The 26,627-nt window shown below is 37.8% G+C and overlaps 1 protein-coding gene across 7 annotated transcripts in view; it reads left to right on the forward strand.

The window, feature by feature from the left end:
- The first annotated feature begins 605 nt into the window (after nucleotides 1–605).
- msi2b (musashi RNA-binding protein 2b) overlaps nucleotides 606–26,627 on the forward strand; it is a 350,443-nt gene continuing 324,421 nt past the window's right edge. For all 7 annotated transcript variants that reach the window (XM_083885953.1, XM_083885952.1, XM_083885951.1 and 4 more), the window contains exons 1-5: nucleotides 606–725; nucleotides 1,186–1,226; nucleotides 1,595–1,676; nucleotides 4,142–4,226; nucleotides 24,789–24,830. In XM_083885953.1, coding sequence (XP_083742079.1) covers nucleotides 664–725; nucleotides 1,186–1,226; nucleotides 1,595–1,676; nucleotides 4,142–4,226; nucleotides 24,789–24,830 — 312 coding nt within the window. In that variant the 5' untranslated portion in view covers nucleotides 606–663. The remainder of the gene's footprint in view (nucleotides 726–1,185; nucleotides 1,227–1,594; nucleotides 1,677–4,141; nucleotides 4,227–24,788; nucleotides 24,831–26,627) is intronic.

A 26,627-nucleotide genomic window follows, 5' to 3' on the forward strand; every position in this document is an offset into this window, starting at 1 on the left:
ACATTAATGAATAAAAAGTGTCTTTCAAAAGGGAGCCTTTAGCCACCTGGGAGTCAATGTGCGTGTCCATGAAATAATAAAAGCACTAATACTACTAATAATATCAATAATAATAATAATAATTAAATAAAAATTGCCCCATTTTGCACTGTTTCTCGAGAGACTAAATTAAGAGGAAGAATAACAAAATAAAACCTTAACTAAACTAACTATTAATATTTACTGGGCTGAGTTTTCTTTGTTTTTTTTTTCTATTTTTACTTGCCTACTTATTGTGTGTCCACCGATTTAGAAGAGCAAATAAGCCACTTTCACCTCTAGTGGCTTATTGACTAATTAAATGACAAATAGGAGGATTGGGTTTGCAGATTGGCCGAGTTGACGTCAATTGGATTGGTTAGGTGACAGCGGCAGGCCCCGCCCCCTGTGGACCGAGGTAGAGCGAGCGTGCTGAGAGAGAGAGAAAGAGAGAGAGAGAGAGGGAGGAACGGAGGGAGGAGGGAAGGAGGGAGGGAGCAGGGGGCTGAACTGATCCCACGTGTGACGCTTTCATTCCCGGCTCAGTAATATTCTCATAGCGGGGCTTTGCATATCTCCTGCCGTATCTGTGTGTGTCTGTCACTGTTACTGTAGTCCCAGCCTAGACTTTTTTTTGGAATAGATATGGAAGGAGACGGGAGTCAAGCCACATCCGGAAGCCTAAACGACTCACAACATGACCCGGGGTAAGACATTTTTTCCACATTTTAATGCTTTAGGTACGTCTTTATTGCTTCCTTCTCGCAATGTTACAACACCTTAACAGAGAGAGAGCGACAGAGCGAGAGAGAGAGAGAGAGGACTTGACTGTGTCAGTCGCGCTGTGTTTGTCCTCTCTTTCGCTCTCTCTCTCTTCTTCAGTACGTACTTAAACGCCGCACGGGTTTTGTTTCTACATGCAGTTTTTTTTAAAGAGGTCCGCTTTCTTGTAGCGAGACTCGCCTCCTCCTCCTCCTCCTCCACCCCCACCTCCCTCTCTCCCTCCCTCTCTCTCTTTCTTTTTTATCTACATAATTACTGAGCGCGAATGTTGTTTTCCATATAGTCTTCCTCTATCCTTTTAAAGGTCGCTTTTTAGAAGTAGTTAGTCGTCAAAATGGCCGAACTGACATCTGGACTCACTTCACTTGTGTTTTCCTCCTACAGTAAAATGTTTATCGGTGGCCTCAGCTGGCAAACCTCACCAGGTGAGAGTGTTCTCCTCTTTGACACTGTGTCCTGCGTTTTCCTTGTTTTTGCGTGACTGTGGCTCGGCGTGTGTGTGTGTGTGTGTGTGTGTGAGTGAGCGAGAGCGAGGGAGAGAGAGGAGCTCGGTGCTGGAGCTGCTGCTGCTGCCGTGTATGTCTCTGTAGTGGAGTCAGTCAGTGTATGGGATATGTGACTATACTGTGTGTGTGTGTGTGTGTGTGCGCATGTTATTTTTTTTCCTCTCAAGTCCTCTATTCGACCCCTATGCGCATCGCGGGGGTGTGTTTTTATTTGTGTGACAACAACCATGTGTCCATATGTTTGTGTAAAAATGACCCGACATGTTTGTTGTCTTCTCTCTCCACAGACAGCCTTAGAGACTATTTTAGTAAATTCGGAGAAATAAGAGAATGTATGGTGATGAGAGACCCCACGACAAAACGTTCAAGGTAAAACAAACAAACAAACAAACAACCTATGGCTTTTGTTTCCTACTTCTTCTCCTTCCCACTGCATGTCACCATGTCGCTCACTTAGTCCGTGTTGAGTATTAATCCAGTGTATGTGTGTGTGTGTGTGTGTGTGTGTGTGTGGTTTCACAGCAAGCCAGATAAGCTTAAATGCTCGCTGCTGTAAAAAGCTGCGACCGAATGCAATTTGACATTGACTTTGTGACTGCTGCCTGCACCACCACACTGTCGGTGCTGTGCTGTCGTCTCTCACACTGTAACACGACAAATACTGATGATCGCGAATGTCCTCAGTCTCAAGTTCAAACGTGGCACACACACACACACACACACTGAAACACACGCAGGACGTCCAACACTGTGAATGGCAAATAAATAAATAAAAATATTCAGACGATAATAACAAGGTCATATAAGAATAGCATGGCCATTGATTCCAGGTGGTGCTCAAGCTCCTGCCCTTTTGCCATATCTGACCATGTAAGGGTCACTTTTGAAAGACTGTTTTATTAATTTCTGTTTTGCATTTTTTTCTTATTATCAGATCAATTATCAATGAAAAGTGTGGATTAATGGCAAAACGTTTTTTTTTGTAGTTAATGATTATGAATTGGTGTCCTTATTTTCACTTCAGCTTCAGCCCCCGAAAATGTCTGTCCAAGCCACTGAAGTGTTGTCGTCTCTCACACACTTCTCTTAACAACACATACTGATTATAGTGATTGTCCTTAGTTTCAAGTTCAAATGTGACACACACACACACACAATAACACACACAGGACGTCCAACACTGTGGATTACAAAAAAGACATTTTCCAACAATAATAACAAGGTCATATAAGAAAAACATGGCTGTTGAATGAATGTGCACATATAGATACCAGGTGGGGACCTTTTCCCACCTGACCACGTAAGAACCACTTTTGAAAGTCATTTTTTATTAATTTGAATTTTCCATATTTTGTGTTATATTTTTTAAAAGTTTTTTGTACAGTGATTTGTTGAGTAGTTCTTAAACAACTGCAATATTGTATGGTGTTTGAAATGAATAAATACATTTGTAAGTAAATACAAGATTTGGCATTGTAATTTTGTTTTTAGTTAATTATTATGAGTTGGTCGAGTTCACTTGAGCCCCGACCTCCAGAAATGTCAGTGCATGCCACTGGAGTGTTGTCGTCTCACACACTGTAACGGAGCAAATGCTGATGATAGCGATTGTCTTCAAGTTCAAATATGACACACACACACACAGGACGTCCTGGTGGAATATTGTGGATTACAAAAAATAAACATTCCAATAAGGGGGCACTTATGGAAGACATTTCTATTAATTTCTGTTTATTATTATTATTTTTTTAAAGCAAGGCAAGACAAGTTCATTTGTAGAGCACTATTCATACACAGACCAAACTAAAGTCATAGAAATACATACATCATTACATGAATCATAATGAGGGCAAGACATTAAAACAAACGTTACATTTAAAGTTAGAAGAGATAAAAGTCTGATTTCCAAATAAAATCATCATTCTTAGCATCAGTTGTCAATTAAAAGCGTGTGATGTCTTTTGACGAGTCATTTCATTAAGATTGCAGTGATTTTTGTAAAACAACTTCAAATGTGTACGGTTATTGAAGTAAATAAATCTGTAAGTAAATGAAAGATTACTTGCACTCTAATCTTTTTAGATAACAATTATGAGTTGGTGTCCTTTTCTTCACTTAACCCTTTGTAACAGAGCAAATACTCTCAGTTTCAAGTTCAGATGTGTTCAGGGTGACAGTGGTTCAGCAGTATGTCTTTAAACTGGAACATCGTGGGTTTGATTCCTGGCTCCACTTGTCCACATGCTGATGTCTCTTTGGGCGAGACCCCACGATGCTCCTGGCGGCTGTGTGTAATAATGTGATATGCGATAGAAAATGCCCTGCACATAGATGCTGTGAATGAATGGGTGAATGGTAAAACTGTAGTGTAAAGCAGCTTTGAGTGGTCATTAAGACTAGAAAAGCACTTAATAAATACATTTCTATTTCACACACTCAGAACATCACAACACAATGCTCCTCTGTGATGATTTAAACCTTTTTATTCACCAGTAAAACGTTACTCACATAAACACTGGACATTAGACAGGAAAATGGACATAGTAGGAGGACATAAATAAAGCAAATTAAGACATAATACAACAAAACCAGACGAAAATACAACAAGTAAAAATAAGTACTTCTCAAATATGGAGTTTGGTCTTTTTAAATGAATGTATAGGGTTTTGAGTAACATTTCAAACATAGGTTTAAATTATCCCTGTGATTTTCAATATTTAGAGTTTACAGCAGAACCATCTATTTACATCCACATTTCCATATTAAATCAATATGTGTGTGCATTTTTAATAATAACATTTTGTTGTTTTTATCTTTGTGTTCTTGTTTTGCAGGGGATTCGGGTTTGTTACGTTTACAGATGCTGCCAGTGTAGATAAAGTCTTAGCTCAACAACACCACGAATTAGACTCAAAGACGGTGAGTTCACACTTTATTTGCACCTTGAAGCAGTGTTAATTTATTGTTTTTGTGTTCTCGCCGTGGAGCTGCAGCTAACGATTGTGTGTCATTATTGATTAATCTGTCATTTATAAGGTGGCTGGTCCACAATGTCTCAGAAAGTGGTGAAAAATGATGCATCAGTGTTTCCCAAACCTCAAATATATTTGTTTTACTATCTAGGAAGAGCAAAGACACCAGAATAAATTCACAATTAAATCATAGAACTTGTTATATTACACAGTCAAACATTAATCAGTCATCACAATTATTGGTATTGATTCATACACAACGAATCGTTGCAGCCCTAGTTCACACTGTTTTTGCTGACAAAGCTCTTCAGTCAAACTGTTACTCTGTGGCTCTCAAGGCCTCATGGGAAATGCCTCTTAGCAGGTTAGGAGGCTTTCTGGATCAAGGTCATGAATAAGGACTAAAAGAATATGACGGTCCCGTCAACACTGTAAGCCTCAGCAATAAAACACAACTCCAGGCTGAATAAATATTATGTGTTCACTTTCACTTCTCCGGATGAATGGGGTCGACACGCCCACTTCTTTACTGCAACCACATGTGCAGTGTGTGTATGCACACACACATATCTCATGTTGCACTGAAGGACGTGCAGTCCAGAAGTGCTGCTGCTGCTGCTGCTACTGTTTGACCTGACATATTGTATTTTCTCTGACGTGCTGACATGCTATCTCCAAAAAAATATTTCCAATCTAATGCTGAATTATTCAACTTTTTTTCACAACATTATTCTAAATGTCTACTCTTGTATAGAATAATCTGGTTACATAGATTAAAAATCTAGAGTCCCTGGGGAGCATATCAGTGCATTTCGTATTGCAACTGTGTTTTTAATTCTTAAACGGCGCTTCCGAGTCTATGAAAGGCAATTCATTCACACAAACACATACACAGAGACACTCATTTATGAGAAACCTTGAACTATATTTTACTCGCCTTTTGAAATTTGTCAGTAGATGAATAATTGAGCATGCTAGTCATTTCTTGAGAGATGTCTGTAATGATAGATTAGACGGGCTTCAGCTGAAGTTATATTTGTCTGGGATTTCTGCACTGCAGGTGGTCGTGTTGCCAGCGTCATTCTGGAAATGGAGTAGTGCATGTTGAGGGAACATGCTGTGTGCCACCGTGACCAAAGGCAAATCAGTAGATTGTTTTTCTCGATTCTAAAAGACAAATATAGGACATTCTGGATACTCTTTAAAGGATAATATAAGCTATGAAAATTCTTATTTAAGTGTGATTAGCACAAAAATGAGAAAATGTGCCGTTTGTCATGCAGTTGTCCTCTTTTTTATTGTCTGTTTTAGGCAACTCAGAATGCTTTCTTTACTTCTCCACTGAGGCTAATGAGGTCATAATTTACCCTGGTCAACTATGAGTTGTTAACCATTATTAATATTTTTATAGCACTAGGTAGAAAATACACAAAAATGTAAAAACATAAAAATGGGGGTGAGAGTGAGAGTAAAACAAAAAAGAAGAAAATACTACTCCTAAAACCCTTGTAATAACAATAATAGATAGATGAATGTAGCATCCAGCAGGCTCCATTTTTCTTTCTAAACTTGGGGGCCTTTGAAAAACAATGACGCAGTTACCCACATTTACTTCCTGATTGGTTGTTGTTGGCCATAACGACTGACAGCTGCGAATAAAAAGCTCCATTAACACTTATTCAATTTCACCATGTTTTGCGACACGTGAAGTTGTTTTTTTCTCATTAGCCTCCCTTTCTAAAACGAATTAAACAGCTGCAGAGGAGATAATGTGTTTCCTGTTGACACCGGAACGGGAATGACCACGTGATATAAGTTGTCAGGTGTGTTAGTGTGGATACCAGATGTGTCAATGAAACACTCGCTGTAGATTTTTAATTTTTTTGTTCAAAAGCGCTTTTATAATTTCACAACTCTGAGGGCTCTGCACTGAAAGGGGGCCCCCAAGGTAGCGTTGTTCTTCTCATGAAGGACTATATATTCATATAATTACATTATCATAATGTTGTGCTGGGCAATATATGAATATTATATCTTTCTCATGACATGAGACGAGATGTGGTCTTACATTTTTGGATATCGTGATAAGGCTGTTCCATTGATAATCATCATATTTATTGTGAAATACACAAACTATTCTAAATTGAATATTATTTATTGATAAAAATTACATGGAATTGACAAAATTGTAGTAAAATGTCACATTATTACATGCCTTTAATTGCAACACTTATTTAATTCATTTGTGTTATAGCAGAAATTGAACTGCACCTTCTCTACTCAGGTCTCAGGTTTTGAGTTGAACAATATACAAGTACATACATATATATATATTTGTGTGTGTGTGTGTGTGTGTGTGTGCGTGCGCGCGGGTGTGTTAAATCCATATGGGGCCCAAACTTTGTAGCGGTATTCGTCACTCAAACTTGATGCCTGAGTGTCTCAGACATGTTGTGTTGTGTTAACCTCCTTCAGTTGAGTTGTGCTCTACAGGGATAGTGGTAATAAGAATGTACAGTGCCCCCTCTGTTCTGAAGGAGTGAATGTAGAGAGAAGACAAGGGAAGAGTAATGCCAATGCAAATCTTGCACACGTATGCAGAGGGGTTTCACATGGAAGCAGGTTAAGCGCTGCTCGAAGGGATAATGATGCAAAAATACTTTGATGTAGAAACTAGAGCACTCTGAAAATGTCACACTTTGGCATTTTGAGCGTTTTGACAGCTTGACAGCGTGCGCGTGTGTGCGTGTGTATATATATATCGGGTATTGGGTCTAATGCTGCCCTCATGTACTTGTATTTGCACCCGATACCACTTTACGTATCTTCAAGTGAGCTGAGCAGTTGTGCGGCAATTGTGCGCGTGTTGCATTATCAGCAGTTTGGAAATACTTTGAGATAAACAATGAGGACAAAAGTAGAACAGACTGTAAACTGTGCTCTGCTAGACTGTCAAGAGGAAGAGGAGAAAAGTAACTCATTCAACACAAGTCATTTGATAAAAAAGACATCTGAAGAACCAACATGACACAGAGCAAAGGATTTGGCACAAAATATTAAGTATTATTAATTTAAGTCAAATTCAAGTCTATTAGTTCCTATACATTTACTCACCAAGAAATGTGGCGTTCCATTACAGACCAGGGCATCTAATAAGTTGTTTAACATTATAGGATGTAAATGTTTAAACAGCAGCAATATTATCACTTCACCTCACGGAGTGGGAGTGAAATGTTGTTTTTCCTGGCTCTGTGTGTCTGTCTGTTTGTCTGTTTGTGCTTCCACACTTGCACTTGCCAATATGACCAACAGAGGCCGCCACAGGCTTGTTGCATGAGTGGGGTGAAGTATGCCATCTCTGATTGCCTTGTATTTTGTTCACAGTCAAAGTGAGGCAAATTGTTTTCAAAATATATATCTTTTGCTGCAATGGTATTGTTAAGTATCGGCAAATACTCTTGATATCACACACACACACACACACATACACACACACACACACACACACACACACACACACACACACACACACACACACACACACACACACACACACACACACACACACACACAGACATATATATATATATATATATATATATATATATACATACATGTATATACACACCAGAGAGTGCATATTAAAAATACACTTCCACCTGCGCGCTGTACTGAACAAGCCAGTGTGGTACTGAGGCAGTATAAATGGAGCAGTCTTCCTTTCAGTGCCTAAAGGCCTTTTTAGCATAATGGCAGCAGGAAATAGTTAAATTAAAGTAAGAGTTAAATTTTAATTATTCTGGTAAGATATTCACTTCATTTTAACTTAACGACCTCCTGCTTATACCACAGTTTGAAATTTCTATGTTGCAGCTTATTAAGTCATCGCTAATCCCCCCCCCTCCCGCCTGCGAACCCTCTCTGATCTCTTGCTCTTATTTTTAAGTTACCATACTCATGCCTGCAAAATATACAATGTGTCATACTCAAAATGTATAATATGTAAAAGTACCTTTTTTGTTTGGACTATTAGCAACTGTTTTATATACGAAAAAATACAATCCCTGTATATCTCACTTACTGCAGGCTGTAGGTCATATTTGACAGACTTATGTCATATTCTTCAGCTTTGACAGCAGCTCAGGCTGAGATGTGAACACTGACATTTTAAGGCTTGACATCTGATCATCATTGTCTGAAGTGTGGCCTTTTAGTGCACTGACATGACAAAGTTTTATAAACTTGTGCTATCCTAAATCAATCACTCCAGGCCTGTTTTAAAACACTTTATTTTTTTATCATTATCATGGCTTTTTATCATTACCTCTCTCTGGTATTTCTCTCCCTCTCGGAAGAATCCAGCAGTTTTGAAAGAGGGGTTTTTATTCGGACGAGCTCAGAGTGCAGAGCTGACAGGAAATGAGGAGAGGAGAGGAGACCAGACAGGCAATGTTGTGATTACACGGTCACTGTCTTAATCATGAAGGCCACCAGGCTGCTCTGGATAAATAGTTTTCTAATGACCATTAACGTAAAAAATTTGGATTTTTCGGGATTTTTACCGCATCTGGATTTGAAATAATACACATCTAAATAAGATTATCCTTCATGTAGTGTTAACATGTGGTTCATTTGCTTTTTCAGATGGCCAGACTTTTTTTGTCCATATACTTAAACATGAAATATATTGATGATACTGATCAGAAATGATAGTGATAACTAATGGATTTTTCTAATTGACGACAATGAAGCCAATTGTTTGCTTTTTTTGTTGATATTTGCTCAACACTTTGGAACAAACTTCTGATCATGTTGTAAATAAGTCTTTAATTAGTGTACTTTTAATTAGTTTTAATAAGTAACAACACCAACAATAATAACAATAGCATTCTTATAATTGTGTTTGTTCCGATTATTTATATTCTTATTTTCCTATTTGAAGTAACTGGGGGCAGCCCAAGGACAAGAGGAAAACAAATGAACTTGCAACTGGAGGGTTGCTGGTTTAAATCCCAGGATGTGTCGAGGGATCGGGTGCCCCTGAGCAAGGCACCACATCCCTTATTGTTCCCCGGGCAAAGATAAGTGCTGCCTACTGCTCCTACGCCCAATTTGTGTGTGTTCACTACTGGTGTGTAATAACGACAGGATAAATGCTGAGGTCAAATTCACTCAGTGAACGTTTGCTAATTTTAACAGGATTATTATTATTATTACTATTATTATTAATAATAGTAATAATAATAATAATAATAACAATAATAACAATAATGATAGTAATATTATTATTATTACTATTATTATTAATAATAGTAATTATTATTAATTATTTTTTACTATTATTATTAATAATAGTAACAGTACTAATAATAATAATAACTTCTGCAAACGTTTTTTTCATTAGATAGAAGTGTTTGTGTAAGAGATGTAGCTAAGAAATGTATATTTCCTCACTGCAAATGTGCTGTTTATTTGTCAGCGTGCAGGGGAAGATTACAAACCTAAGCTGTCTGCGTTGTCTCCCTAACCATTAGTCACTGCGCTGTATCTGATGCATGGTTGTATATCTTAACATTCATACCATCAAGATTGCATTGCTTTGGGATCTATCATATCTCTTATGAAGTTGCACAGCAATAATGAAGAAAATGAAAGTGGTCCAGCAAATGTTCATTTGGTCCTGGATGAGCTCGCAAATGCTGCTTTGATACCCAGCCTTTGCAGTGTTTTTGTCCCTCGTCACCTTGAACTGATGCAGTGGCTGGAGGTGCTGTGACTGTGAAAAAGTTGACTCACACATTATTAGGAGAATTTTTGTTTGGGGAATGCATTTTATCAGTCAGAAGGTTTGAATTAAAAGAGTTTAATGTTGCACTGCACACGCTATTTCAGCTAAATAGTACATGTTCATACATTTTCACTCATTTCCCGATTCCTCTGAAGGATTCCAGGATAGAACGTCATTTTGGCAAAAACGTCTGATTTATTTATTTTTCTAAATCATATGCTCCGTTTTTGGTCCGGTTATGAAAACAATAGGAAGACGAGGATGAATGTGAATGAGACATATGGGGATGAACAGCCGGGGGCTTCAAAACACACATGCTGGTAATTCAGAACATATTTACCATTTCTCATGATGCTTTTGTTCAGTTTAGAAATATGCAATTCGTAGCATCTGTTCCTGAAGATGTTTCAAGGCAGACCGTTTATGAACAGGGGAAATAATGGAACATGATATTGCATTTAAGAAGCAACAGCTCAGAGATTTAAAAGCATGCTTGATTGATTCCAGGAAAGTACTGTTATTGTTTAACATAAACCAGTTGTAATTGAAAAAAATTATGTCATTAAGGGGTTGTCCACAAGAAAATGAGTCTAAGTGAATGGACTAAAGTTTTTTTTATCGTATCTGCGTTTTATCCACACAGAAACAGTGTTGAAATGCATTTTTTTTTTATGTTTTCTTGTAGTCAACTAATATGCTACTTTGGGAAAACAATGATGTCACACCTCTGTCTTGCATTTGCTGTCCCATATCTTCATCATCATCGCCTTCCTCTTCTTTTGTTTGGAGATTGTTTGGTCTGTTCCCTTTGATAACTTTAATTTTCTTTCCGTATTCACCCATGACTTCCTTCCATCCTCCATCCTGTCCCTGTTTCTATGATTATATACGTTGTAAAGTACAGTATACTTATTTATTTATTTATTTTTAAAATTTGTACACAGAGTGCTTGCCCTATATGTCATTTTATTTTTTATTAGAGCACATTGTAATAGTGTTACATCATCAACATCATACACAAGAGTATAATGCATGTCCATATAGAAATGTGTGCAGTTAGGACATATTATCCTCTTTTTGTTTTTAGAACATATAACAATGGTAAATGAAGAACAGATATACAGAGTACAGAAAAATAAACAAACAAAATAAAGGTTACATAGAATATACCCTGAGATGTCCCCTATTTGTGACATCTCAGGGTATATTCTATGTAACCTCTCCTTAGAATAATGAAGACGATGTAGAATCTTGAAGTGAATTAGGCAGTGCCTAGCATTATTAGAACAACGATGAGTATGTTCCAAACTCTTTACCCATAGAGGGTACGGGATCTCAGTGCCCATTTCTTCCTCCCATTTTGTTTTTATTAAAGCGGAGTTCACTGGACTGATAGACTGCAAAGTGTCATAAATATAAGATATCGATTTTGCTGAGCAAGACATGGGCCGGAGGCATCTATCAATACAAGAGCCTGAGAAAGTCTCAAAATTAAATATTTTCTTACATAGTCTCTAATTTGCAAGTATCTAAAGAAACTTTTACCCGGTATATTATATTAACTCTGTAATTTGTCATGCTTGTCGTATATGTGCATGCTCCTTTCCTTGTTTTTTGAAGAAAATATTCACATTTAAGAAGCTGAAAATAAATCTGGTTTTAATCATGAAAAAAGCTTCGAACCAATTAATCGATTATCAAAATAGATGATGATTAATTTAGTAATCAATTAATAATCAATTAGTTGAGTATTGTTTCAGCTCTAATATTTACTATACACTTTTAACTATATACATTATACTGTATTTTTCATAGTGGTTAATGCATCAGCACAAATGTGTTAATAGCTTATTTTTTATATTTAGCCAGTTTGAACAACTTCGAGCCCCAGTTGGGGCTTTCCGAAGTTTGCATGTTCTCCCCGTGTGTGTGTGGGTTTTCTCCGGGTTCTCCGGCTTCCTCCCACAGTTCCTCCCCCATTCAGTGCGATGAATGAATGTATGCTTTGGGTGTCTGGAAAAGCACTCTAGAAATGTAATGAATAATAATAATAAAAATAAACTAGGTTGTAGAACTAGTCTAAATAAATGAGCCTAACTGAATGTTATTACTGAATGTATGCTCTGAAGGCATGGGCATTTCTATTTTCTCTAAAAATGCTATTTGGATATTCAATTATTTTATTTGTCTAATATTCACGTATTCTAAACTCTGCGCAGGAGATCCTGTGAAAGTAATGTTGGGTTCAGAGTGTGTTGAAAATGGGTGCAGATAACAAGATGCATTCAAAGATCCAGGTAAATTTCATCACATCTGCAAACTTATGTGAAGACCAGGTAGTCATTTGAGTAGAAATATTTGATTTTTATAAATGCAATCATTAATTTAAAGAATTATATTTGTATATATATATATATATACATATATATATATTATGTGTGTGTTTCATTCATATTGGAGAGACAGACCCTGAAGTGTTCTTCAATAAATGTATGTTATCTATTATTAGTTATTTTATATATGTTATATTGTAGTAGATGAAGGACAAACTCGGCTCAACATAATCGGCCAAAAGCGTCTGCATCATTTCAGCCATCAGCTGATTTCGAAAGATCAGCTTCAGCCATAGTAAAAAAAAACATATCAGCTGACCTCTAATATTGTTATGGGATAAGAAAGTGGTGTGGAGTCATCCATATGTCCTATACTAGTCATCAGTGTTTGATTCACTTCAACTGGTAGTACTCGCATACAGTGGCACTATGTTTTATGTAAGATAAACTTGTACGTGTAGATGGTGGAATTCCAGTCTTTATTGAACGACCTCGAGGTCAGCCTCTGCTCACAGTTTTGATGTTGGAGGTGAGACAGGAAATGACACAAGAAGAAAGGAGGAGAAAAGGCTTGAAAGAACAGCTGTTCTGGACAAATCTAAAGCTTGTTCATCAGAAAGGATTTGCAAGTAGAGTTAAGTCAGTGAGCTAAAATCCCAACCCGCAGGTGCTTTGTTTCCTGCAGTTAATTATAATTTCAAAGCATTATTAGCTCGTGCTGTACCTGTTTTTTTTTTGGAAATCACAGAGAAGAAGCTGTTTGTAATATCTGTGAATCTGGATGATACTCGTAATGGTGGTGCAAATTTTTAAGACAAAAAAAAATGAGTTGAGTGTGACAAAATTAATGATTGGATGAAAATAAGAAATAAACTGCCTCTTTGAGGTGATATTCCATAGTAAAGATTGACAGCACCAATATTACAATTTTTGGTTGTCAGGCGGCGTGAATCACCATACATTTTTTTCAATGTCGTTTGATCACAATATAAAACAAGTCAATATTTCACGACAGCTGGGTGATATGGCTTATAAATAATATCTGGATAATTGTAGTCTATACCCTGATGAGATGTTAGGGATATAACACTGCACACAGGTTGTTTTTCTGGACTATAATTATAATTAAAGAAGTGTTATTAAGTGACTTTTTAATTATAATTGTGTTGATTCCATGTGTCTTTTTAATAATAACTATAACATTTAATTGATAATATTTATTATGTATTCCACAAATGCATATAATAAATATGATGATTATCTAGTCATCACAGATACCTTATCACGATATGACATGATATCTTGTCTCATGTCACCATATAGATGAAATTTGAATATATTGCCCAGCCCTAGTTTGTTGTAATATCTTGTTTATTTCATAGCATCACACAGGTCTACCTGTTGACCTGCTCACACAGTAACAAGTGGAGCAGGAAGTGGACTCAAAATTAGGTCACTGCAGGCTGTAGAAAGCAGAGGCAGGCAAAGGTACAAAAATCACAAGGCCGGAGGCAGAGTCAAAGAAAACAAAAAGGCTCATACAAAACAGGAAATAATGGTGGATTGCTATATGGTAACTGATGAGGTAAGACTACAGCAGGTGTGGCATAATAGAACACAGGTGAATGTAATAAAGGTGGGGCATGTAATCAAGCTGGTGGGTGTGGAATGAGGACAGGAAGTAAACTGACATGCAACACGAGAATAAGGTTAGTTTCAAAAGAAAACAGTAAATGTCACAGATTGAAATGTGACCCGCCACAGCTAAACCAGCAACAAGTAGCCCCAGCACAAACCAAGTACATAAATAAAAAAATATTTGTCTTTTTTTCAAAATTGTGCAAGTTGAAGTTTCGAAGAAGCCATTACATGCTTCAAATGGGTCTTAAAACGATAAACGTTGTATTTGTATTAGGGTTGTTCCTTTGAATGGATTCCTATTTAGGGTGAGATGATATCACATTTGAGTGCTTTTTTTTTTTTCGACCAATCAGCTGTCATAGAGAAAACACATAGCTACTTGATATGCAGCTGAGGTTGCTGCTTCTCACTGTGACTATGCTTCGAGAAGCTGCTGTGTATGTTCACTGTTGAATGAAGACGGACAAGGAAACATGCAGAAGAACTAAATTGTGGCTGTAAATTGAACAGAGGCTTGTGGTCATGTGTATGCTGATCTCACTTCTGCTATGCGAGTGGACACATAGCAGAAGTGGAGAGCTTATGTACAACAAAGGGATGGATTATTTAGCGGCCAAAAGAGACCAGGACATGCAAATAACTGGACACCTTGAGGAACAGACAGTTGTTACTTCTGAGCACCCCAAACCTCTTATTAACCTTCTAAATTCTTATGGGGTGAGTTTTTGATTTGTACCTCAATAAATTGCATTAACTATATTATTGCTGTGTTATTTACTCCAAACCAGTGTCACTCATGTTTTTGTTTTTTTTTGCATTAGGGGGAGTAAAAACACATGGCCTACTTTTAATTTGCACTTTTTGTCACATTCAAAGTGAAACGATGTGTGGTGGTACTAGACATGAATTGAAAAAGTATATATGATTATTCAGATATATACATGTATCTATGATGATACTATATATATATATATATATATATATATATATATTAAGGATGCAACGGTATTCGGTATTTTACCGAACCGTTCGGTTAATTTCGGTACGTTTCGGCCCGTCACAAAATGTCATCAAAACCTTGTATAGCCTTGCGACGAGATCCACTCAGGAGCAGAGACATGAGTGCAGCGCTGGACTCAGTGCCATGGGCTGCTTATGCCACAGAAACAATGACGAGTGAACGAGACTCAAGTTTGAAGAGGCACCGTCTTCGTTAAAATTTAAGTGTGGTATTATTTTGGATTCAGCGCAAACTACGATGAGAATGAGCTTTGTTTGCTCATGCCTTAGGCTGGCTCTGGCTAGCTCACTATTGATGTTTAAAATGCAAATGTTACGCACATTGAAACTTGTTTTCGATCAGATGATTGTATTATAAGCTGTAACTGGAGCATCTGAGCGTCTGCTATTATTATGAAAAACAAACCAACCTGATGTGCTGGAATAATGTGTGACTGACAGCATTGTGTATGAAGTATTGACTGTGATGTTAATGAGCAACTAGCTGAGAGTTGGCACATCATCAGCTCATTCAGCAACAGACTGATCCATCCACAATACACCAAAGAGCAACTTGAATGTATTTTATTTTATTTTTTGATATTAGCAATTTCAAATGCAACAATTAATATATTTATAGCTATGATATACAATCTGAAAAGTAAATATTACTATTACTACTAACTATAAGTGGCCTCCTGACTAAAATGGACTATGCAACCATGAAATTGTATTTACTGCAACTGCACTGCAAACTGTTATTTCAAACATAAAATAAATAAAAAAAACAGATGATGGAAGTGTAAGTGTAACATAATATGTGTGTAACATATTACACACACACTTAAATTGGGAGAAACAACATGCTTTGACAAGGCTTATATCTCCTTATATCTCCTTTCAGCTTAAACACCACATCATCATGCTATAGTGTAGATGTTTTAAGGGAGTTTACCCAGGATCTGTGTTAATATAAGATGTGAACTTAAGATATATGCCATTTCCCTGCCCTGATCTCCCACAGCCGCATGCAGAAGCAGCCCTCTGAGACCCTGCAGTAAAAGGCTGGGGAAGATAAAAGATCGGGGGGTAGGGGTTGCTGGGATTCCTCTTGGTCTGTTCTCATTTATTACGTTGACATATCAGGTTGTATGATGTCTGGAGGAAATGCGCTTTTGTTCTGTGTGAGGTCGCATTGCCTCATGCTCGCATAGAAGCCATAAGTGGTTTAAAAAAAATATATATCACATTTTCATTTGAAAAACCACTCATTATGGTAAAAAAGGATGCTATAGCGTGAACATACACATAAAAAGTGATGTACTGTGAGATACTCCACCTGCACATATCACTATTAATGCTCATATGGCCCTCGTAAACTGCATAAACTTACCAGACATCCATGTTGTAAATGACACCCATGCCATAATTGCGTGGCCTTTTGGTGATGACATTACATTAGTCTCCCAGACAAATGCGCTCAACAGGCTCTGCTACCATTACATGGCTACATTAATGTAATCAATTGAAAACAGGACCTCATACATCCTACAGTTGTAGATAACACATGGTGGTAGTAATGATTATACTATGATCTCACCCCTAACAAAATGTTTTTTTATTATTTTCTTTGTCACAAAAAAACACAGTGACATGGAATTTGCTATCATTTTGCTGTTTTGATTTGATTTTGGTTCACGTTTTGTTGAAGTACAACAATAGCATGTGCATTTCCCACAAGCCCAAGGCAATGTCCTGAAATACCTTTTTTGACTAGACATTCAATGATTTAATTTATGCTCATGTTATGTGATTTTGAGACCTTTATCAATTTATTTTACTATATATATGTATATATGTGTATATATACATATATATATGCACACTACCGTTCAAAAGTTTGGGATCACCTATACAATTTTTTTGTGCTTTCCATAAATTTTTTTTATTCATCACAAGAGTTACAACAGAAGATTAGAAATAATTATTTATTTTCAAACTTTGTTTTCGTCAAAGAACCAGCAAAACTGTTTTCAGCTTTGCTAACATAATTGCACGAGGGTTTTCAAGGTTTTTTTAACCATCCAATAGCCTTCTAACACGATTAGCAAACACGATGTACCATTAGAACACTGTAGAGATGGTTGCTGGAAATGGGCCTCTATACACCTATGTACATATTCCACTAAAAACCAGACGTTCGCAGCTAGAATAGTTGTTTACCACATTAACAATGTATAGAGCGTATTTCTGATTAATTTAAAGGGACACTGTGTAGTATTTATGGGTTTATATGACCCAAAATCCACTTTTGTATACATATTATGTGCTCCTGCATCGTCTAGTCGCTGTATAATATTCTTTGTTTCATTTTTGTAGTGTTTCAAAATGTCATGTAAAATGAAATGGTCGCGGGCTGCTACTGCATTGCCACGACGCCATGTTTCTATGGGAGCCTGTAAGGACAAACGCGAGAGAACAAATCAAGCGTCGCTTTACTTGTAGCGGAAGTCCCACCTCCTGTCTCTCCGCTTCTTCTGCTACGGCCGCGGTAGCTCGCCCTCTCCCTCGCCTCACGAACCTCATCTGCTGACAAGGAGAAAGACAACGAGGACCAGCTGAGGATACCGTAGCGCTCAGGGAAGGGAGGGGGTGAGCAGAGGAGCAGTTCTTTGTTGTAAATTTCAGCCTCTCCTCTAGATGGCACTATAAACTACTTACTTCACCTTTAATGTTATATTCATTAAAAAAAAGTGTTTTTCCTCCAGATTAAGGACATTTCTAAGTGACCCCAAACCTTTGAACGGTAGTATATATATAAATTTTTGCCCTCAATTATAGTTATTGTGTTAGGCACTCTGTGGTAGGCAAGAATGTCTTGGGAAATCCTGGGGGCAGCCTTAGCAAGATATTAAAAGTAGTCATGTCTTGGGATCACAGCTCTCTGTCCTGAGCTTCTCTCATCAGATGAATATAGACAGATGCACCAGAGACCTGTTGAGATACAACACAGAGATATGTTGTATGTACGTTTACATACAACATATCAGAGTCTCTCAACAACACAGGCTCAAGCCATTTTCCCAGCTCAGCTCGACTCGCCTCACCTCTACATGATTTGCCTGTGTTTCCATCCTCAACATGGATGGAGTCATCACAGCAGCTGCTCGAAACTGTCTGTGACTTTGTTTTATACGCGACACACACATACAAGTGACAAGTGACTTGTAAATCAAATGTTTTCAGTGTACTGAATCATTAGAATCAGTCAATTAAAAAGATTCTAATCCAACTAAATGTGTATATATAGGAGTAATTGGACAATAAATTGCATTATCCAGGTATGTTATGAACTTACTTGTTTATGTGACGTTAAGATAACCAAATTTAGTTTTATTCCGACTAAAATTGGACTTATAACATGCATGTAAATGCACCTAATATCTCTATCCTCTGAAACTAAGTCCCTGGTGTTTAGTTTTTTGCAGGTTTCTTTGAATCATAAGGAGTTGGTGCTTCCAGAATGCTCCTGTATGCAGAGTAGGTGTGGTGTAACAGCTAATAGTATAACCCACTCCCTCCCTAAGCTGTGATTGGTTAAAGCCTCCTGTGACACTACAGATTTTGTTTGTTCTCTTTCAGATAACTTGATTACAGTATGCTGAAAAGACACCAAAACGTTCTGCCTACTGTACCTTTAATCACAATGTAATATTTCAACCTCTTGTTCCAGCCTTAGGCAGCATTGGACCATTCAGGTGCAAAACACTAAGGGCCTGATTTACTAAAGTTACTAAAGCAACAAGGCGCAACGAGGAGTGCGTCCCTCAGACGGGCAAAATACTCTTTGGATGCACGTCGAAGCGCAGGTGGCACAGTGCGCACACGTCACCAAAACCTCACAGGCAGGTTACCCTAACCCTAACCCTTCCAGTGCCAGACACATTTAAATGCAATAAATAATCACAACAATCACTATTTAATGTAACTATCTGAATCAGCTATAGATATATCATCTATATCGATTGTCCCGTTGCCTCTGACGTCAGATCAAAGGCTGTTGGCACGCGTAATGGAAACTCACCCCGACTGAATGAACACAGATGAAACCAGGGACGGACTGGGACTAAAAAGCCGTTGTGATGATCCGCTTTATTTATTTATTTACTTATTGACAAAAAAGTCACACATCCATTGAAATTAGACTTATGTGTAATCTTCAGATAAACAGCAGAACTCGCTCCCTCGCAGCTGTCAGTGAGCTGCAGGTGAGTCAGGAGGAGAGCGCAGTACCTTTTTTTTACGGCAGCATCCATAGTCCATAGTTTTCTTTGTTTGATACGTCAGATAATGATGGAGCTGTCCAAAATACCGATGCAGAATTATATTAATAATAATAATAATAATAATAATATAAAAAGGTCCTATGGACCCTGGGAACAAGGATGTCATATCCCTCGATCCCAGTTATCAGCCCATCGCAGAACGTAACTTTCTGTTCAGTGGCTTCAAATTTCATTTTGCGCTTCCGTTGAGTCTGCTCTTTCTCCATGTGGACAACTCTTGACTAGCACAAAATCCTCATTTAAATAGGGCGGTCTTAACCACTTCTGCGCCTGTAGTCAATTGCGGCCGCAATCTTAGTAGATCACCCGCAAAACGTAATCCAGTAACAGGCGCAGTCTTTCTGCTCGCTCAAGCAATTTAGCACTCTCTATTTGGAATCTTAGTAAATCAGGCCCTAAGATCGATGTAAGGGCGTTGCAATGTGTAAAAAACCTTCTCACAACAAAGTAAAAAACAATGGGCATCCTTACTTAGTAGATGTTGTTGAACAGCGGTCAAAACAATCAATCAACCCTTAATGAGTGCTGTGGTCCAAATGACCTTCACTCTTCCAGAGTACGAAAACAATAAACAAAGGTAAATCCTGGTTTTTCCTGACTTGGTACCGCTACTTTCCCTCGTTTGTGCAGTTCATATGGTAACCAATAAAACTTCAATTCAAATTCAGAGCAGATTGTTCCTACACCCCAGAGTCAGTGTTCTGATCTATGTGCTGTTTAGTTCTTGTGCTCTGTTGGTGATGTTTCTGTGATAAGTTTCCTAAAGGCAGAATAATAAAATGCGTTTACTGCTACTAGATGATAACGATACAGATACAGCTGGATGGGAGGTCTAGTGTTCTACATTGCAGTTATGTGTCTTCAGTTTATGGCACTTAATACTTTACGGGAATTATTTTGTGCCAAAGTGTTTTTTAATATGCTTCTTGGTGCACATGTTTGCCATAATTGACCTCTCTGCTTCCACAACAGCTTGTGATTTGTTACTGAAATTCAAACCACAGAGAATACGCCTGAACTTGTTGAATTCAACTGAAAAAGAAAGCAAGGATTAAAGTGAAAGCAATGGCACAGTCACGACACTCTGTTAATAGGTTTTTAAATAATATTAAAAGTGTTTTATATGCTTCTTGGTACAAATGGTCCCCTAATTTAACCTCCCTAGAATTCAAGCCAAAGAGAAGAGTTTCTTTGAAGTGTGGTTGTGTGAGGCACTGATTGTGCTGTGTGTGCCCCAGTGCACCACTGGTGCTGGGAACCAGCCCAAAACATAGACGTTAGGCACTGAGCATAAACCTCATTCAAAATCTACACCTTCTTAAGTCTATGACATCTTAAGAATATTTCCACAGCTTACCTCACTTTTGGACAGTCTTTTCTCACTTACAACTAAAGTTTGTAAAACTGCCAAATAGGTCTGGATGACTGATCTCAAACCTGGTGGTATAATATGTGTTGCATAACAAAACATATTTCAGGGACGGAAGTATCAGGTTAAACAGAGACGACATAATCACTGCTTCAGTGGTGCAGTTACATGGTGTAAAATGAACTCACTTGGCCTTTAGTATGGAGGCACTCTCAGCACAGAAATCCCATGCATGCGAATATGTAAAGTAAAGGAAAACAATTGCAATATCTCCCCTTCTCGTGAATTTAATTTCTCAAAGGAGTCATTCATCATACGATATGACCTAAAAAGGTACTGCTACAGCATTTCTCAGAAGGATTGGTTACTGGTTACTTTGCTTAATTTGGCTGCATAGCTCTGAGTGTGATTTAACCAATCTTTAAATATCTGCCTTGTTTTTAACTGTCTTTGTGATAATTATACCATTTTAAACTGACAATATTGCTTGCACGTGAATAGAAGACAAAATGCAGCTTGATATGTTCTGTATAGGTTTAAAAAGTGAGATGTATCGTCAACAGGACGCTGGTATTCAAAGCGTAACGTGTTGTCTTTGTTCAATAGGGAGCACAAAATAATTGAGTTTAAATTGGTTATGCTCGGGGCTAAGTGCTAAAACAAATCTTTAAATGAAATTCATTACAAGCAGGGTTGCCATACCCAGGTGTTATTGAATTCATTTCTCATTTTGACCTGATTTAGAAAGATAATGGTAATAACAGACTGACAGAAAAGATGACAATGGCAGTGCACATCATGGTTTCCCTTCAAACACATTAAAATGTAGTCAGTCTCATTGGCTTAATTGATCCGTGCAGATGGTGTCTTTTCATAGTGTTCCTTAATTCATTCTCTCTCTCCGTTGTTTTCTTCAGCAGAAAGACTTCACTTAAAGGAAAGAAAAATCCATCAGTGCTGACTTTTACAAATATGTAGAATTGGTAAACTGCAAATTTTCCAATACCACACACAGCAACAACATACACACAGGATTATATGTTAAATACTTACGAGCAATATTAGCCAAATATTAAAATTTGATCCATTTCATTTCCAAATTCATAAATATCCAAGCAAGGTCAATGTGGAATGACATTGCTCCTCTTCACTCTAAGTGTGAGGTTGATGTGACACCCTATACTGCATACCTTCATCCAAGTGAAATTAATGAGGAGAATGAAACTAATGAAATAACAAGCACAAGCTGGAGAAAGAGGCTGATCTGATGCATCCTCTTGGTTATTTGGCAATATCTGGAGGCGTCACTGGCCTCAGACTCTCATTTTCTCCCTGTCATATTCAATCAGGAATTCCTGGCTAAAAAAAGGGAGTCTGTGCCGTGGCCATGACCATCTGAGCGACGGGCATGCAGATCAACCTCACTACAAACTAGTTTTGTGACACTCGCATTTCTATAATATAATCCACATTACATTCAGAAGCAGTATCAGGTTTATGGTCAGGTATAGTTTGCACAATATGAGGAATTTGTTCTTGTCATTGGTGCAAAACAAGACCAAAGCAACAGCAGGCAAATATTAGTAAAATAAAGTACAGAAAATAAGAAAATAAAGGGTAGAATACAATTATATACAAAAGAGAATTAGGAATATAAACAAAAATATGTGCAGGGCCAGTATGTAAGCTGTAAAAGCAGAAGGTTAAAAGACAAACTTGTGCAAACTGAAATTCTGGTGCAAGTGCAAAGCGGCAGGTTATAATGTCAGCCAGTTTGTAACTTGTGCTAAAATGATATATACATATTTTCTTCTCAAATATGACTGGTCTGTACCTTGATATGACAACGCAAAACCAACTTCAAAATGTTTTTGCAAAAGCCTTTGCTGTGACATTCGGGTCCCATTTTCTTAATTCTCTTTTCTACACTTTGATTTGAGACCACCCAAGATAAATGGAACTAACTGGACACAGTGGAGCTCAGAGATGTTTTTATGTTGAGGCACAGATCTGAATAAAAACATTCATGCTACATGGAACCTTTCCAAAGGCAGATGTTTGGTACAACAGGACTCTTCATAGAGCTGGTCATCTTGCCAAACTTGAACTACCAGAGAAGAAGGATCTTGGTAACAAGGGCACCCGAAGTCCACAGACTCAAGACGGTGTACTGTGATTAAACCGGAGTTGAACAGCCAATGCACCATTATATTTAATAAGGAGACAGCCAGTAGTTCCACAGTAGTATAACTGACTGTGTTTTAAAAGTGTGCTGAATTTGCACTAAATAATGAGGTTCTTGTATTGGATTGCCTATTAAATTTTATTTTACAAAAAAAAAAACTTAGAGCACACATAAACTTTGCAAATCTGGACGCTTTTTGCCTTTTTCTCTATGGAGCTCCCCCTACAGTTTTGGAGTAAACGTCCATCTATCCTTCATCCACCACTTTATCCTCGCTGTAAATACTCACCACTGTCACTTCCCCCCTCCCTTCCCCTCTCCTGGCCATGTGTATTTGTTTTCAACCGAGCTGGCAAACACAAGCGAGCCATTCCCTGCTGTTTTGCATGCTTCTGTGTTTTTCAATTCTTGCCATTAGAAAAAAAGCTGTTTACTAGTATGTGGCTACTCACTCGGTCAGACAGTCGTCTCCTCTTCCTCGCTTCCTCCAACAACAATTGTCTCTACTTGTTTTTTTGCCGGCTCGGCCATGACGAATGTCTAAAATAATGCTATCACTGCCTTGATCTTATAGCAGGTACCTGGTTGGGGGATGTGTTTGTAGTGCCGTGAAGCAATTTGTGTTTCTTGACAGAGCAGAGACCCGACACTTCACGAGCCTTCAGTCTCCCTGCAACAAGCCGTTTAACCATCACAATGACTCTGAAGCTGTTAAATTAGGGTAACAATCCTGCATAGTTGTGCTTTTTGACAAGACAACTTGTTTACCTGGAGGTTAAACGAATGGTTTCCATAGTCTGTATTGACTGTGCCGTGCACGCCCTATGCACTAGCTTGAGACAATGACTGAAAAAATCCAACTTATCACAGGGAGAAAACTTTAGCCACTTAACAAATAAGCTCACCTAATTAAACACCTGCTTTGGAGTACGACATCTTAAGAATATTGGAAACAGTTTGTGTTGCTCTGTATACCACTCACTCTCCTGCATGTAAGTCGATTTCAAAATGCTACATCACGGCAAACGGTTGTTGCTGAGTCACTGCTGCCTCCATTGGGAACTTTGGATGTGTGTTTGTGACTTACCAAAGCTGAGAGTGAGCCGTTTACAAATGTCAGTTTCAGTAAGAAAACACTGTCTCATGGGGAGATAAAATCTAAAATCTGTTTTATCTTGTGTTCCCTGCTGGCAGCCATATTTTCACTAAGAGGAAGTGACCATGTCTTAAGGTTGATCCTAGCTCAGAGGATGCTCATAGCACAGTCAGTGTTGATTGTCAGTATCTCATACAATCACAACACATCAACAAAATTGAACTGCTTTGAGCTACCTATGATTTTAAACTTGCAACGTAATCAGTGAAATAATCAACCAAAGTCAGGTCTAATGTGCAACAAACCTTTCTTCAGTCTTATAAAATGTCCTTAACCACCAAAGAGTTCTTCATGTGCGTTTAAAATTACAACCGTTTTGACAGTTTTTTAGTTTCTGAAGATTCTTCTCTAATTTAAAAGCAGACCGTCTCAATCGCCGCGGGCTGATTATACAGCTTTTTTTTTCTTTTTTATCTTAAAGGCTTACATAAATTATTATCACTGCAAGTATCAAATTCCTATAAATCTAATTAGCAGGTCTTAGTGCTCTCAAAATATGTGTATAATTTCTTGCTCACAAAGGATTGCAAATGTAAATGTATGAACAGTCTCAGCTCGGAGTGCTCTCTGGCTCTTTTTTTTCCCGGGCTCGGTTGGAGAAACATTTTTAACACCTGTTTATTGCTTTTCACCCTTGAAATATCACAGCTTCTCCTTTAACAACATTTTTGCTATTCTTTTCTCATTCTCAGATTGATCCTAAGGTTGCCTTTCCCCGTCGCGCCCAGCCTAAGGTAAGAATAAATTGGTCACTAACCCCGCTCAAAGAAAATGATTATGTCTCATGTCACTAGCTTACCTAATTTTGTGTTCTCACACAGCAGATACAAAGAGGTAGTGCTTGTCTGTTTTTGTTATTGTAGAGAAATACAGAGTCTGGCTCCATTGTGCTCATTTTGTCGGTGCTGTTTTGCCAAAGCAATTAAGGTTGGACATATTATACTTAAAGGAACTGTTCAGCACCATTGAGGGTGTTTTTATTTTTTTCATATTCTGTTTTATATCCACATCATTGTTTTTCATATTTACTTAAGCATTTCTTCCCCTATCATATTTGTTTAAATGGCACAAAAGCTTTGAAATTATTTGTGTTTTATTTGCAGTATATTTACTTTGAAGCAGAGGCTTCCAGTCTTAGTCTGCCATTGTTCTTGAAACGAAGCTTAATTGTTTGCTTGAGTTTGTCACCGACAGGAGTCAGCCTTTAAAGATATGCAGTGAATGTTAGTGGGGTCTTGATTTTCCCTGCTTGTGTTGGCTGTTGGAATATTTTTAAAAGTCCACATAAGTGTGATAAAACATTTTTATGTGTGAATTGCCTGATACTAGACTAAACGGACAAGAAATAATCTACAACTTCTCATTGACAGAGACTAATTACAGTTGCTGGCAGAGTAATAAGTCTGAATTGTTTCCTGTAGCATTTGGAGTTGAATGGCACTGAATGACACAAGAGATTTAGAAATAGCTTGAATTATGGTGCATGCATGCAGAAATCACCACAATTAGCATTGAAAACAATAGTTGATTTACAAAAATATGCTGAGCTCCAATCACGAAGGAACTGTCGTGTGACCTCTTTATGATGCGTATGATCTTTTTCTTTCTTGATTACTGGTCTTGAGCTTATTCTAATGACAATTAAATATTCAATGTGTGCAGATGGTGCTGTGGCATAGTTAGGGGCTTTGTTGACATGCCTTCATACACCAGCCCCCAGTGTTTAATGTGTAGTGTATGGCATAGTGCAGTCTAGCGCTATTCAGCGCTGCTATCTGGGCTTTTTCCACCTACACCAGGTGGGAATCGATAATAGATTTTCTCCTTTCCACCAGATCAGAGAGAGGCATTGTTAAAGAGTTGTTCAGGTTTCAGACGAGGAATTGGCAGTGCAGGCTTTCAAAGCCACAGCACATGACTTAAAAATATTGGCATACGGTTGAAAAACTACCAGTGTTTCTCCTCATTTTGTAACATGGCAAGTATATCACTTCTAACTCGTTCTGTTCTGAGCCGTGCTTATAACTGTGCAATAAAGCAGGTCAAATTATTGATGATATTTCCAAGTAACAAGAAACTCCTTCTGCTGTCATTGTTAATCTTTTCTAAACAGTGTTGTACTTTTTTTTGGCAATGACTCAGAAAGGCAAATACAGTATTTTGGTGTCATTCGGGTCTTAAACATATTTGTCATTATGCCTCACAAGATTCATAACTCAGTGAAATAATGACCCCATAACAGAATTTGTGGCACTGCAAAAGCCTTTTACCAATGATTTATAAAATGGCTATAGGGCAAGCTTGTTAGAGAAGAAAAATGGTTGAATTGAATGTGGATTATAAAGGATCTTAAAGCAATGGGATTAATCTTGATAGATTAACACTGCATGGGATTGCACTTTATATTTAATTGATTTAAGACCTCCAAAAAGAGGTCCCACTCTTAAAGGTTCCCATTTGGTATAAGTCCTCTTTGTTTTTCATTTGCTTTCTTTTGTCCCCGTCGCTCCTCCGCTGTCTGTCTATCTGGC

The sequence above is a fragment of the Microchirus variegatus genome (genome assembly GCF_963457635.1).
Source record: "Microchirus variegatus genome assembly, chromosome: 2".
In the NCBI taxonomy this organism is placed as follows: domain Eukaryota; kingdom Metazoa; phylum Chordata; class Actinopteri; order Pleuronectiformes; family Soleidae; genus Microchirus; species Microchirus variegatus.